General features: G+C 31.4%; 1 protein-coding gene and 1 long non-coding RNA gene across 4 annotated transcripts; both read left to right on the forward strand.

The window, feature by feature from the left end:
* Positions 1–770: 770 nt before the first annotated feature.
* Positions 771–4,968, forward strand: LOC129288540 (uncharacterized). Its single transcript, XM_054925169.1, has 3 exons — positions 771–1,252; positions 3,054–3,098; positions 4,839–4,968. Exons 1-3 carry the CDS (start codon positions 888–890, stop codon positions 4,894–4,896), a joined length of 468 nt encoding a protein of 155 aa, XP_054781144.1. The 5' UTR covers positions 771–887; the 3' UTR covers positions 4,897–4,968.
* Positions 4,969–9,518: 4,550 nt separating this feature from the next.
* Positions 9,519–11,791, forward strand: LOC129288542 (uncharacterized). Of its 3 annotated transcripts, none has more exons than XR_008588030.1 (3): positions 9,519–9,630; positions 9,874–11,242; positions 11,329–11,791. It is a non-coding gene; the product is annotated as an uncharacterized LOC129288542 (long non-coding RNA). The 3 variants fall into 3 exon arrangements; XR_008588028.1 differs by having other exon boundaries at positions 9,520–9,630; positions 9,766–11,242; XR_008588029.1 differs by having other exon boundaries at positions 9,531–9,630; positions 9,869–11,242.
* The last annotated feature ends 3,150 nt before the right edge of the window (positions 11,792–14,941 follow it).

Here is a 14,941-nt window from a genome sequence, read left to right on the forward strand (position 1 = left end):
AATCACTAAGATTAAATATAAAGAAGGTATTGTCAACAAGTTTTAGTAGTCCATTAATAAGTATCATTTGTCACATAATAATTTAAATTATGATTTTAATAAGTCATCATAATTAAATATGTAGAGTTTATTATGAACAAGATTTGCTATTGAATTAAAGAGTAATATTAGTAAGTTAACAATTGAAGTTAGGATTTTAACAAATAACTTACATAATAATTTAAGTTATGGATTGAATATGTAGGGTTTAGGTAGCAAAGTTTATTTAGTCTTGGTTTGAAAATTTGGGTTATGTAAAGTGTTATATTTGGCATTATATAATAAAGAAGCATCATTGACTCAGTGTTTGCTATACTTTTGGTGCACCAAGTAGTTTTGGATTCAAACACCCTTTGCTACCTTGGAGGAATTAATTCTGTCGGTAGTGATCTGGTCGCCAAAGCTCTAATGGTGGATGAATTTAAAAAAAAAAAAAAGGACATTTTAATTATTTATAAATATAATTTTAATTTAATTCTTTAATCTTGCAATATAATTTCAGAATTATTTAACACTGATTTGAAATAAACTTCCTCATGTGGTCCTATCGTAGCATTCTCCCGGCGCCCCCCCCCCCCCAAAAAAAAAAAATTCAGGATAACTTTATCATATGATTCTCGTTGGCAATTTCCTCTTAAATATATTTTTTGTTAAAGAAAAAAAAGGTATACATATAATTCGTCTCATCTCATTCGGCGATCTCTGCAACGTGGGCCACTCAATTTGTGAAGAAAGTTGGAGGCACACGTGGTGTGGAGGGAAGGAGAGGGGATAAGGAACTGAAACGGGGAAGACGAGACGATGATATACGCAAAACAGTTAAATTAAATCTGGTCAAGTAGAAGATAATGGTAATCCATGGGGCAAAAGTGTGGTTGCCTTTAATGCCTGCCGTTAAATGTAATAGTTGCTCCAACAAGGTGGTCTTGGCAGTGAGCGGCAGAAGAATCAGTATTGTGAGTATGGTGAGCTCAGCCGTCGCCGCTGCCATAGCTTGTGCTTGTGCTTGTGCTCAGGAACCGCCTCAACCGGAGACTCTTTCCAACATACCTCAGACGCTTTCCGGTGAATGTCCGTCGCCCGGAGACTGCCGGAAACCCAAAATCCAGAGACCTAAGTCCAGAAAAGCGGAATCCTGCACAGGCAAGTGCGTCACCACTTGCATCCAAGGTGGCGACGGCTCTCCTGGCGAAGGCCCTCTTAATGTCAGAAGGTACGAATCTGGATTTCTGAAATTAGGAAAATCGAATGTGATTGGAATAAAAATAACTGGATGCACACTAGTTGGTCAATTCGCATGAGAAATGATTTGAATCTAGTCTGCTTTGCAGTGAGGCTGAGTGTTCTTTTCCTTTTGGATCTAACAGAACAATTTCCTAATTAAAAACTGCACAAAGTATGGACATAGACATATCTTTGAAAACAAAGACTTTGGAAAATCTCAAAATTTTTTGATAAACATTGAATATCAGATTGTGGCATTTGAAAATTTATTGAAAAATTCGTACTGTGTCAACATGTGACAATATACCGGGTTAGTCATTGACGAATGAATTGCGTATATGACGGGCCACAAGGTACAAGTCTGAGTCTTAGGTCGAAGTTGATGGGATTAAGTATAACTAGATGCAAACTCATTCGCTTTAGAAATAATTCAATTCTAGTCTACTTTTGCGGCAATACATGGTGCTTTAATTTAGGTGTCTTTAGTATAGTATTGAAAATTGGGTTGATCTCTGTCAATTGAACCATAAATCCTTGAAGCAATGCTTTGACTAGTTTAATGAAATACTTTGTTTATAACTGATCTAAACATGATTCAGCTGCATTTTTTACCATTAATTCTTAAATAAACACCTTAACCAATTCAATGATTGGCCTGGTTTTTAGCCCCTTATATTCTTAGAGAATATTTGGAGTTTATCCCCTCATGACAAAAACAATTGGCATTACAAAGTATGGATGGAGTGGGAATAAGTAAAAGAATGCCTGCGTTTACTTTCATTTGTACTGAACCGAAATTTGAGCTTTTGAGTAGCTCTACAAGAAGTTTTAGAGTACAAAACAGGGGAAACATTGCATCTTTTGTGCTGCTTATCAAGATGTTGATAACTATTTTGTTTTGCAAAATATTTGTAGCACTTAGAGCTTCAGTTTTATAGAAAAGAATGACAGTCATGTCATATTCACACCAGCCACATACATTGAGGTAGGTATAGGAAAAACTTGTGACTTTTATATGATAAGTTTGCAATGTCTAGTTATATATATATATATATATATATAACCCCCTTAATATTTGACTTCTCTTTAGATCTTGCCTGGAAATTTGTATGAAAGTTAATTGAAGAGGCATTTTGACATTGATGTATCTCACTCCAATATTGAAGTAATTGTAAATATCTACATCTACATTAAAAGTTTAGGAAGATTCATTCGTTAAATTTTGATGGGAAGGAAATTATCTACAGATAGTTCGAAGTTAAAAAAAGTTTTACACAATCTGGATTTTTTTTTTATTGATTATCATGTAATTTACCTTAGCTTGAGATTGCGGATCATTTCATTAGGGACTAACACAATTGAACATATCAAGTGAAAAAAGAAAGGAATAAAAGGATAACTTAGTTTTGTATGATCATTGGTCATTTCAGTTATATGAGTTCATATTTTTTAATTGTTTTTTTTTTTTATATGCAGGTGTCTTTATTATCTGTTTAAACTTGGCTTTGACTAATCTTTTTTATATTTCCAACAATAACTTTTTTAAATTAACATTTTTATTGAGTTTTATAATGTTTAACATCCAATTTAAATTTGAAGTATGGCTCAAACATATAATTCGCTTCACTTAGATTGAGTAGAATTTTCATTTGATATGTAGTATATAAATTAAAGTTTGCTCTAGTTAAGATGGAAAATGCATGTTGCCTAAAACCAATAGCAATTTGTATGAATCAAAACTGAATAACTATAAGGATCAATGTCTTATAGTTAACTTCTGAATTTTTCAGACCTCTGGTAGTTTTCAAGCAAGGGTTTCGAACTCGTCAATACTGGTAATTGCTTTAACTATTTGTTGCCATTTAATTATATTTTTCATTGGCAAAACATCAAGCATTGTTTGGTAATTAGGAAGTTGCGATTAAATAGAACTATCAATCTAAAGTGGTTTTCACTGCTCGGTTCTTATTCTTCAGTTATGTAAGGTCCACAAGAGGTGGTTTGAGCTATGATTTTCACTCAACATTCTTTAGAAATTGTGGAGGGCTTTATTTTGTTTTTCGTACCAATGTTTTTCCCCCATTTATCTTTGATCACAAATTGATCTTTTTGTCTTGTTAGAGTAATAATTATTGAATTAATGATAAACGTAGTATCTTACGCAAGGAAAAACAGAACTATAGAGTTTTTCATCGCATCTAATTTAAACATTCCAGACGTAATTTTTGACTGAGTAAATTACAAAGTAAATATGGCTTGCTTAATTATTATTTTGATGTGTCTCATTCCAACAAAGAAAGGACTTATTATTGAGTCTAACTAATTTTTATCTCCAGCTAAATACGTTCTCATACATTAGAGTTTGATAAATAAGTTATAGTCCTTCCGTTCAAAAATGTAAAGAATTTTAATTGAATATCACTCTCAAATAAAGTAGTTACTTACTTTTAAATTAATAATATCTTTTTATATTTATCCCTGTTAAATATCCTACAATAAATATAAAGTCATTCATCAATAAGAGTATTTTTGAAAAAAAAAAGAGAGAGAGCAATGATTACATCTCAAAAGACTAAAATTTCTTACAATTTTTAATATATAACTCTTTAAAAAATGTTTTATATTTTTAAACAGAGAGAATGTTATTATTCATTGTATAGACTAAGTTTACTATAAATTTTAGGGAAAATAGCAACTAGGTCCTTTGTTTGGAAATTAATGATATGCAACTAGGTCTTAAGTTTATTTAATGACTAAATTTGCAAAGCCAGTCTGTAACAAGATGCCTTTACTCAATCAATAATGCTTGTGTAAGGTATTTTTGAATGAGCTGAATTGTCATTTTTATTGTTTTAAGATGTAATTAATGTGCTTTTTTTTTTTTTTTTAAATGCTCTTAATAAATAAATTAATTTATATTTATTTTTAAGTGAAACACTCTATTAAATAAAAGTAAATATAAAAAGATAGTGTTAATTTAAAAATAGTTAATTAATTTATTAATGATGAGATTCAGTTAAAAATATATTATATTTTTAAATAGATAAAGTGACAGGTGTAAAGATGAGTTGTAAGTTCTTAATAGATTTAGTTATAAATCATGTAAGATGAGTTGTAAATTATTTCGAAACCTATTTTTAAGATATGATGTCAATTTAATTTTCGGCTAATACAATTTAATCTTGCATCATATATGAAAATTGATTGTTGGGTAATTTATAAATCAAATATTTAGTATTCGCAATTTACCTTTTTAGATTTGCATCCATGTTACGTTACTAACCAAGGGCACTTTTGTCCATCAAACATATTTTAATATATCAATCAACGACCTTCAGACTTATACCGTTTCACAAATTTAAGATACTTGTGTCTTTAATTTCTAAATGAGGGACGTGCTTGTCAGTTTTTCCTATATATTGACTTTGATAATTTGAGACACACCAACACACAGTGATTCTATCATGTAACTTGTGATTATTATGATAGGTTGACTGGATATAAACTATTTTTAAAATTAATTATAAGATAACTTTTCCGTGATTCATCTAATTTATACTTTGCTCACTGTGCAGCTTGGTGGAGTGTACAGATATTTGTAATTTGATAGGTGATGGTGACGATGGACCTTGAATTGTTTGTTTTTTTTTTTTGTTCATAGCACCAGCTATTTAAAAATTAAATATCGTTTGTCCTGCTTTTAAATTCTGGGCAAAGTGTTCTTTTATTTTTTATTTTTATTGGAAAAAAAATTCAAAACCTTTGCCTTTTTTTTTGGGCAAAGAAAAAAAAAAGGCTAGGTGGAAAAATAAAAGTTAGGTGGCAAAAAGATTGAATTAATGATAAATAGGTTTCTGATAAAAAATTTTAAAAAAATAAATTTAAACTATTAACTCAGACAATTATAAATTTAAAAAGTTCAATTGTAGATAAGACATTCAATCTAAAAAAATTAATAGATAAGACATTAAATGTTATTATTTGTAATTATTTGACTCAATATTTATAATTTATTCTTAAAAAAATTATTGAGGATTTAATGGTAATTAATTCGAGTTTTGAATCTAACTACTTGGCTTGAAGACTTCCTTCTCATCACCTGTAAAATAATTCATATATTTTATTCATTGTTTTGAAATTTGATCGGATTGGTTAATCCGGTAGTATTGCCATTGTCGATCCATTTAAAGTCAAAATCTGCCTCCTAATAGTTGGATTTCATTTTTGCAATGGAAATTAGATATTAAAAGTTCATTTTCTAAACCCAAATTCAAAGATTATATGTTTAATAAGGGTAAATTAAAAAAAAAATTTCGTTTTCAGACAGTATCAAGTATCAACAATTTAATTATCTTCTATTGATTTTTATGAGTTAATTAAACGTAACTTATATTACATCAAATCTTTAGTATAAGACTTCTTTAATTTGGAATTGATGAAAGATAGTTAAATTATTAATTTTATTTAAAAATATAATAAACTTTTAATTTTAACTATATTTAACTAAGAAATTTTAAATTTGTATTATATTTTCTTTCATAATTAGTGAGAGTTTGAATAGGGATACTATTAAAAAAATATAATTAAAACCCAACTAAGTGTTTTATATTAAGTATTAATTTATTTTTTTTAAAAAAAAGCATCCGGGACCAAAAAGAATATATAAGATCAGAGGTAATAGCTTTCAGCAAATTTCAATTTAGTTTGACTTCGTCAAATGTTTGTTTTGCAAGCTTTGCACTAACTGCACGCTAAACTAGTCAAAGGCTAATGCAATCTATTAATAATCCTTACAACGAAGGAGAATAGATACATCATTTTTCTTTTTAGGAAAAATAAAAATCAAGTCTCAAAGGATCAATTTTATATCAATTAAGTCTCAAGTAATTGTAAAAGACCAATAAAGTTCTAGAGTCTTTAAGTGCTATTTCGGTGTCACAGAAAAAGACTGAAACACCCTTCTTCAAGTAATTCTAAAATACTCGTTTTCTTTTCTGCCTTCCGAACAAGTTCCCTGTGTGCGACGAGCTCTCTTCTCTAGCTTACCCTTCTTGAAGTAACTCTAAAATGCTCATTTTCTTCTCTACCTTGCTAATGAGTTCTCGTGTGTGAGATGAGCTATCTTCGCTGCCCTAGCGACGAGCTCTCTTCTGATCTTCTCTGCCCTAGCGAGGAGCTATTTTGATTGATTGACCAAAGGAAAGCTTCTCTGCCTTAGCGTGAGCTTTTTCGATTGACTGACCAGAGAAAAGCTTCTCTGCCTTAATGTGAGCTCTTTCAATTGATTTGTCGGAGGAAAGCTCTCTGTCCCTTCTTTGCCCTAACAGCCACTAGCGACGTACATTGCTTCTCACCTGTATCTATTCTCATCTTCTCATCTTTATACACTGCTCCTCTCTCTTCTCTTGTCTTCTCTCTATCCTTTCTTGAAGGTTTATATCTTGTTCATATGCTTTTGTCTTCTTGCATAAGATATGGTTTTCTATTGATTTCACATAACCTTCATATCTATTACTGTTTATGTTGTGTCTGACTGTTCTTAAGCTGCTTGCATATTTTGGCTTCGAAATGAGATCTCCAAGTTGGAAGAAGTATGTGTATGAATCTTTCAACAGGAAAATTTTCTTAGTTTCTGTCTTTTCTATATTGGAATTGAGCTTTGGGATATTTGATTTGACTAGTGGACTTTAATTCTATGTCATATTTGGATTTTGGGGAATTTGCTAATGAAAGATGATCTAGTAATTTTGTGCTATTTTGAAACTAGTTTGTGTTATGAACTCATTTTAGTTAATGTGAGTGACTTTATCCAATGCTAATTAGCATTTGATCCTGTTGTTTTGTGTTTTATTAACTTTAAAGGTCTATATCAAGGTGTAGACTGGTCAATTCATCAGCTTTGCAATGTTTTTATGTGAATAGTTGTTTAGTGTAGGCTTACACTTTAAGAATTGTAATAATCATGAGTGCAAACATCGGAATGGTCAAAGGCTGATAATGCAGAAATAAAATGCTGCTTAAAATGCAAGAACAATGAATATTTACTGACTTAGACTAATTGGAGTGATCATTTTGATTTTGTTTAAGTTAAACTGTCAATTTGGTTAAACATTTGAGTAAACTCATTTGTTTTATGATAAACCAATTTAAATTGTGGGAATATTCATAGGAGATTTTGTAAAATACTTCTATTTAGGTGTTAATTTTTGTAATAGAATATGGCATATCAATACGGTGTTTCCAATTCGAGTAGCATTTTGTCAGACCCGGTTCTTGTTCATATCTTTTATGCAGTCTTCTATGTTTGTTTTGCTTCCTCTTATGTGAGGTTTTAAGTTTGTTGCACCAAGAGATAATGTGTGCATCAGTACCCTACCCATTTATGATTATAGTACCCAAATTATGATGAAATACATTGAAATATGAAGAATCTTTATATTCATTCTTTAGTTTTGCCAAGCACTTGAAACCTATTAATAAGATGTTTGGATGTAGCAATTTTGAAAAATTTAAAACTTAAGTGTTGTATATATCCCAACAATATACTATTTTGTAATTTTGTATATCTCATGATCTATTCATTCATATTATATATATATATATAGAGGTTTTAGAGTCCTTAATAATTAGGATGCCTACATGCCAAAAGCTACCTAAATGTCTCTCTTCTGTTTAGACATTTTTTTTAATTAGAACATAGACTTGAAGCAGGGGGAGTGCTTTCTAACTCTAGTTCTAATGACATTTAAATAACCTTGGGATAAGAGATAGGGCTATGTTTTAAGCTAAAGTGAAAATATGGTATTTATGAATTTAATTTTCAAAAGTTAGCTCTGTGTGTTTATATTATGTCTATGTGTGTGTTTTTCAGAGGATTCCTAGCATTTGTATTATGATGATATTTGTAATGATGTGGCTTGGGACTATAATCACTGCGTATACATGTTTTTTAGGTTTAGCTTATCTGTAACCACAGTGGCTTGATGTTTTCAAAAATGACCACTATTAGCTTGCTAAAATTGAGCATGCATCTAACTTTGGTTGCAGCATCAGGTGTGATAAACTACTTGCAATTTATGCTATCCCTTTTCTCCTTTCTCATATTTGCCAAAGTTTTAATTAATCCAATAAAAGCTGCCACCCTGCATGTTCACTATTCCATAATAGTGTTTATGTCTGTGGCGTGTTTTGGGGTGTAACATTTAGCTGAATCTATTTCATTTGCTTGTTGCAGACCAGAAAAAAGTAACTTGCAACTGAGACAAAAAAATTATGGACAATAAGAAAACTACAACAAAAAAGAAGTCTAGATATGACAACTTCAAGGAAGAGTTTCTAAAAAAAATGAAGGAAAATTCAGTGATCTTATAAAAGCCAATAATTTAATGAGAGAAAGTTGGTGAAAATTATCAAATGCTAAACAAGAAAGATATAAAAACATGGCTTCATTAGATGGATGAGGCCAGGAATCAACATCTTGTTCCACTATAACGGAATCACTCACTTGTATTTATTTGAAATTAATGAGTCTTTTTTGAATATGATTATTATGCATTGTATGGTGTTATATTATTCCTCTTGGTTTATAGGTTCCATTTAATACGGGTTGCTCTCCTAGCCAATTCAAGGAAGTTGTAGAATACATATCCAAATATAAAAGGTTATGTACTAAGGTCAAGAAAATATGGTTTCAATCTCTCTTGGATTTTAAATTTAATAAACTATTAGGGATTTATGTGAACGAATAATTACTACTTTTGACACACCGACCTCAACACTTGGAATTAGAGGGGTGTGCCTTATGGTGGGAAACCTGTCTCTTTAGACGATGACAGCGAAGCATCTAAAGCATTAAAGAAGAATTATCTTGGCAAACTCTTCACTGAGTTGAAGAGTATGATAATATCTGGCAAGGATGAAAACGGTGTTTTTATTATTTACTCTTAGAACATTTCTTTATCCCACAACAAGTACAACTGTTAGTATGAGGAGTATTAAAAGTTTGAGTGGGAAGAAAAATGTTCAAGAATATGACTGGTCATCTTTTGTGTTGTTAGAGCTTATTAGAAAGATTTCAACTTATGAGATAGCATCAAGGAGTGGACGAAGGAAGAAGAATGTAGGAGGATGCTTATTTTTCTTATTGGTATAGACTATTTATAATCCTTCTATATTTTGTTCCAATTTATTTGTTATTGGTTAGATTATAATTATCTGTTTAGTGCAGATATTTTACATGCACATTTCCATTGGGCCTAACACCATTAGTAGATGGCGGAATGCCTGTGATGTATTTGTGGAACCAATACATGGTGTAAAAATGGGTTAAGTTGGAAAAAGAAAGTATCCACAATATTCTTTATGGTGGTAAGTCTAATGAAGTGTCTGAAGTTTTACTTTCACTTGCAGCGATAACTCACCCGGTATATATATGTCCATAATTTATTGTGTATATCCTGATTTTTTATTTGCTTAATAAGCTTGGTGTTGAAACTTGATTAGGGTGTAAGGGAGATATATGAAGACTTTTGCAATATGCTAATACCTTTGCAAGTAAAGTGCTAAAGTTACAACAAAGTCTTAACCAGCTTCAAATATCTGATAGTAAAGCTATTGTGAGGGTTGACGAACCAAGCGAAGAAGAAGTGGAGGAAGAGGAATGTGGAGATGAAGATGAAGCTGATGACGATGATGATGAAGATGGAGACAAAGGCAAAGATAAAGCTAAAGATGCACATAATAATGGAGATAGGGATGAAGATGAAGACGATGGTGGTTATGAAGCTGCAGCTAGAGCTGGATCTAAAGAAAATGAGGATGAAGGCTTCGATAGTAAGGAAGAAACTATAGAACTTTTGCCTATTCAAGAAAGTGATGAAAGACAAGATGGCAAGAAGAGGAGGAGAACAGATGAAAGCATAATGATTTGAAGGTCTGAAAGGAAAAAGGTTGAGGTAAATTGGTCACCTTTTCTGAAGGAACTAATACAAGGGAGACTTATCAAAGAATAATAAATATATAAATATTGCACCAGGCGGACCAATGAAGCAGAGGGTGAAGAGTAAGTAATGTGATATTACTTTTTGATAATTATGGTGCATTATATTTGATATAATAACACTTTTTTTGGTAGTTATGTTATTGAGATGTACGATTACTACCTAACTAGGGTCGAATGCTGAAGTCTTAGTCCTAAAAAATGGATAAGTACAACGGTATGTCTGAAAGTTTTAATTAATTAATTGTTTAATTGGATAGTACATTGAGTATTGGATGTGGTTTTTGTAGGTCATAAGCATGGTCGCAAAAGTGATGGTTGGTGAGTAACTTCATGAAGGGGAGGTATGGATGTACATATTTGATTCAGAATTTATGGCCAACCTAAGGGATAAAAAGTTAAGATGGTCTATTTTTGACGATGCAAGGATGCTCATGCCTGATAAACTTAGATATAACCTTGAAAATTGTTATTATCTCTTCTTGGCCATACTTGTGTTCAATCACTGGTTTTGTTATTGTGCTGATCTAAAGAATGAAAAATTTTTCATCCTTGATTCATTGGCTGGGAAGTTATTTAGAGAGAAGAAGATGATAGTTGGATTTATGGTATGCTTTGTTAATGCTTTTGCATAACTACTTGAGGTTACTTAAATTTTTAGATGGGAATAGTTATCTAAGATTAGGAACTATTTATAGAGAACTCGCATAATTAAATTGTTACAAGCATGTGACCCAGAGAAATATGTAGAGGATTTTCAGACAGAGATGATATTTGAAGAACTTCTCAAACAAAGTAATGTGTAAATAACTAACTACGGAAAGAACTACCTTTTTATGTATTCATTTCAAGTAGACATTTTGCCTTATCTTAATTGCTCATATTTGTAAAAATGATTGTGGGGTATATGTAATAAAGTACTGTGCAGAATGGGATAGTAGAAGAAGAAAAGGAGGACTGACCATGGAGGACTTTTCAAATGTATGTATATGTGATCCACAATCTTTCTAATTTTTTTCTTCCAATTATCAATGTTAAACTTAAAACTTGTTTATGCTTTTTTTTAGGAACAATTGAAACATTTTAGGGTGGATATGATATGGTGGTTGGTAAATCACATGAGAAATGAAGTGAGAAATGAAGTTTTTGCCTCTATCTCAATAGCTAACCGACCAAAGAGGGCAGGAAAGAAGTCTAAATGAATTTTTAACCTGTGACCTGTTTTGATCATTAATCTTTGATGGGTGTGATGTATTTGCCTCGCTGAAGAGCTTGCTCTTCATCAATGTTTACCATTTTGATTTTGTAGAAATTGCCTCTTCTTCAATTTTTTTTTTCCTTGAGTGTCTTAGTTAAAGGTGAAGTATATAGTTTGTGCAAGTGAGGATATGCTCAATTGAATTTGAGGTTGTAACTAAATTATAGGGCTTATAAGAATAGGATTTTTGGCTATAAAATTAAGCTAGCCTTTGTGGGATATGCTTGACTAATTTTGTATTCAAAACATATTATTTGATCAGAACTTTATCACATGCATGCATTTTAGCTAACTAAATTATGATTTTGTGTGAACAAGATTGCCAACACCTCTATTCGGATTTTATAAAGTAGATACTAATTAATACTTATTGTTTTCAACAAATTAAAATAATGTGTATTTCTGCCAATTGATATAGCTGAGCCATTACTTATATTACTTTAATCAAATGGTGATCAATTCAATGTAACAAATTAATCATGAAATTTTCTAATTTTATTATTATTTTAGGATAATTGAAGCGATATAAAACATTCTTTGTGATTATCAAGCAAGTTGAACAAGCAACCAAATTAATTATATATAGCCAATGTCGCAACCGTTTGTCAAAATTTTAGGCGGGGTAACTATTAAATTCTTAAGTTATTATTCTAGAACAGAGCTCTAGTAATTTGCAATTGAGTCACCAAAATTTGCAACACTTTTTTAGAAAAATTTTGCAACTGACACTCAAAATTTGGATGAAAGAACTATTAAATTCCTACAAGATTTATTTTTTTAGGACAATGTTTTAGTGATTTGCAACTAAGACACCAAAATTTACAATTTCTTAGGAACAATTTGCAACTCTTACTAGAAATTTTAGATTGAAGAACTATCAAATAAGAGTTATTCTTTTAGGATAACGTTCTAGTAATTTGGAATTGAGACACCAAAATTTGCAACTTTCTTAGGAAAAATTTGCAACTCGTACTCAAAATTTTGGATCAAAGAACTATTTATTTCTTGAACTTGCAAACTTACTAAATTAATTTTGAACATGTCTTCAGTAATTTACAACTGACATACCAAATTTTGCAACTGCCTTACGAATAATTTTAAGACGACACACTTTTAGCAATCACAGAAGATATGAACTGTACATGTAAGAAACATGTATTATTCATCTAATGCATCTGCACATATTACCTGTCCACATACACAAAAGCATGAACTTAGATTTACAAATGAGGGGATGCTATGTACCAAAAAAAATTCCCTAATACTACCAATATATATCTACATAAACCTATATATGTCAACCAAGTCCAAGTTGATCTATCTTATGTTATAGAAATATCAACTTGGATTTACAAAAAAAGGGCTGCTATATGCCAAAAAACCCCCTAAAACTACCTATATGTGTGTCACCTAAATCCAAGTTCATGTGATAACCCATTTACAGTAACATCAACTTGGATTTGGATTTCTACACCTCTTCCGCATATGACTTGCTTCATAGTAGTAAGAATAATTATAAACCTTCTTTTGTTGATGTTGAGACTCAATCCTTACATGATAAGGTTTGCCAGCTTGTTGAAATGTTCTAGGAGCAGCAAAAAGATTTGGTTCATGAGCCCAGACACTGTAAATGCATTTAGCTTTGGCATCGTGGTCTCAACAGGATGTATAGTGCTATTGTATATTTTCTCTTATGAGCTATAAAGATAACATTCCTCGACGTAGTTATACACATTACCATGTACTTCTTTAATGGCTACACAAGCATAGGGGCAAGGAATGCCAGACATTTGCCAAACTTTACGTATGTATTCCCTAGTATCAAATTCACACATAAATCTTCATATGGTATCCGAACTAATGGAATATGTGAGCCATGCAGCTGAATATCATAACTTCTACCTTAAAAATATTTTCCTTCAACTTTGCTTTAACATTTGGACCAACTATGCTTTTTCACTTACTTATGGCTACCTTACTTGCAAAAAAATTTCTTACTTAACTTGTCCTTACGCTCATGTATAAGAACACATATATTATGCCTCCTCTCCTCAAGAATCTAAGCATTGAATGATTCGATCAAGTTAGTTGTTATCTTATCCCATCTTTAAAATAGGAATAGTGATAGTGCCCACCTAACAACATCGCTTTAATTTTTAACCCATCTTGCTAATTATGAAAAGAACATCCTCAAATTTTCCATGGCTAGACTAAATTCATGGTCATGCCTTGCATAGGTAATGTGATTAAGCATGCCTCATGCTTGTTGTTCCTTCCCATTCCCCTATAAACTTTGTTAAACTCAAAGCTAAAATTCTCCTTGACATGTCGATAGCAAAATGCATATCTATCGCCACCAAATATAGCTCTAACAGTACCAATTATAGCATTATTTCTATCACAAACATAGTTACCTATAGTAAACCAATGATATCTTTAATATTTTGCAGAAACTAGGTCCAATCGTCGTAAGCTTCACTACCAACTATTGCAAAGCTAATGAAAACAACTCATTATCAGCATCGTATGTTGAAGCTGCTAGTAAGATGCCCTAATAAGGACCATTGAGGAAACATCCATCCACATATAAAATAGGCCTAGCCCCAAGCAAGAATCCTTTAATGAAACAACCATATGCAATAAATAATTGTTCAAATATATTATTCTCAAAAGCCACCCATTTTGCTACAGTATCAGTATCAGTCTCCATTAGTCTATTACACAACTAAGGAACAAGCATATATGATTGGTTAGGAAGCCCATATATTTCCACCAATGCCCTCTCTTTCATTCTTAAAGCTTGACGATAAGTTAGACCTGTGCCATAGTTTATATATATGTCAGCTTTGATTTCATTAGGCCTCTTTTCCACATTAGACCTTATTACATCATCAATTATAGACAAAGTTAGTGTGCACCTTGTACTGTAAGAAACTTCAAGGTCTTCTTAGGTAGAATGTAAGTGCTCATTCTTGAAAGTTGTTACGTGAAGTAAGGGTATTAACTTCCTTAATGAATATACTGTTATCTTCCATTGACATCCTTTTACCTTGCAAACTATAATTATTTTATTTGTATTATTCTTCATAAATTTATATTCAAACCTGTGTGCAATACTATACTTGTAGATTGCTTGTCTACAATTATCAGCACTCGCAAAAATATGCTCAGGTCCTACTAGCAAATCCTTCCACTTTGTTGCATTTAGCTCAGGCATTGGTGTTGGGATACTTTGTATTGCATATAGTAGAACTTCAAGATCTTGTGTAGCATGTGAATTCCTAGCTGAACATCCTGCTCTACATTCCATTTAAATCATATTTATTACTACCATTCATATTCATATTACCATAATATTAATCATGTAACTATTAAAAAAACTTACTCATCAATTGAATCTCTTGTTGCCTATGTACTTTATT

This window comes from Prosopis cineraria, unplaced genomic scaffold (assembly GCF_029017545.1).
Source record: "Prosopis cineraria cultivar Desert tree isolate PC_DT_omini unplaced genomic scaffold, ASM2901754v1 PC12, whole genome shotgun sequence".
NCBI lineage: Eukaryota > Viridiplantae > Streptophyta > Magnoliopsida > Fabales > Fabaceae > Prosopis > Prosopis cineraria.

What these genes read in the sequence shown, in the direction of transcription:
- LOC129288540 (XM_054925169.1), top strand. Translation starts at nt 888, where the DNA reads ATGGTAATCCATGGGGCAAAAGTGTGGTTGCCTTTAATGCCTGCCGTT. An exon ending in GGCCCTCTTAATGTCAGAAG is followed by an intron (nt 1,253 to 3,053) that starts GTACGAATCTGG and finishes TGAATTTTTCAG; the next exon opens with ACCTCTGGTAGTTTTCAAGC. An exon ending in TTTCGAACTCGTCAATACTG is followed by an intron (nt 3,099 to 4,838) that starts GTAATTGCTTTA and finishes CTCACTGTGCAG; the next exon opens with CTTGGTGGAGTGTACAGATA.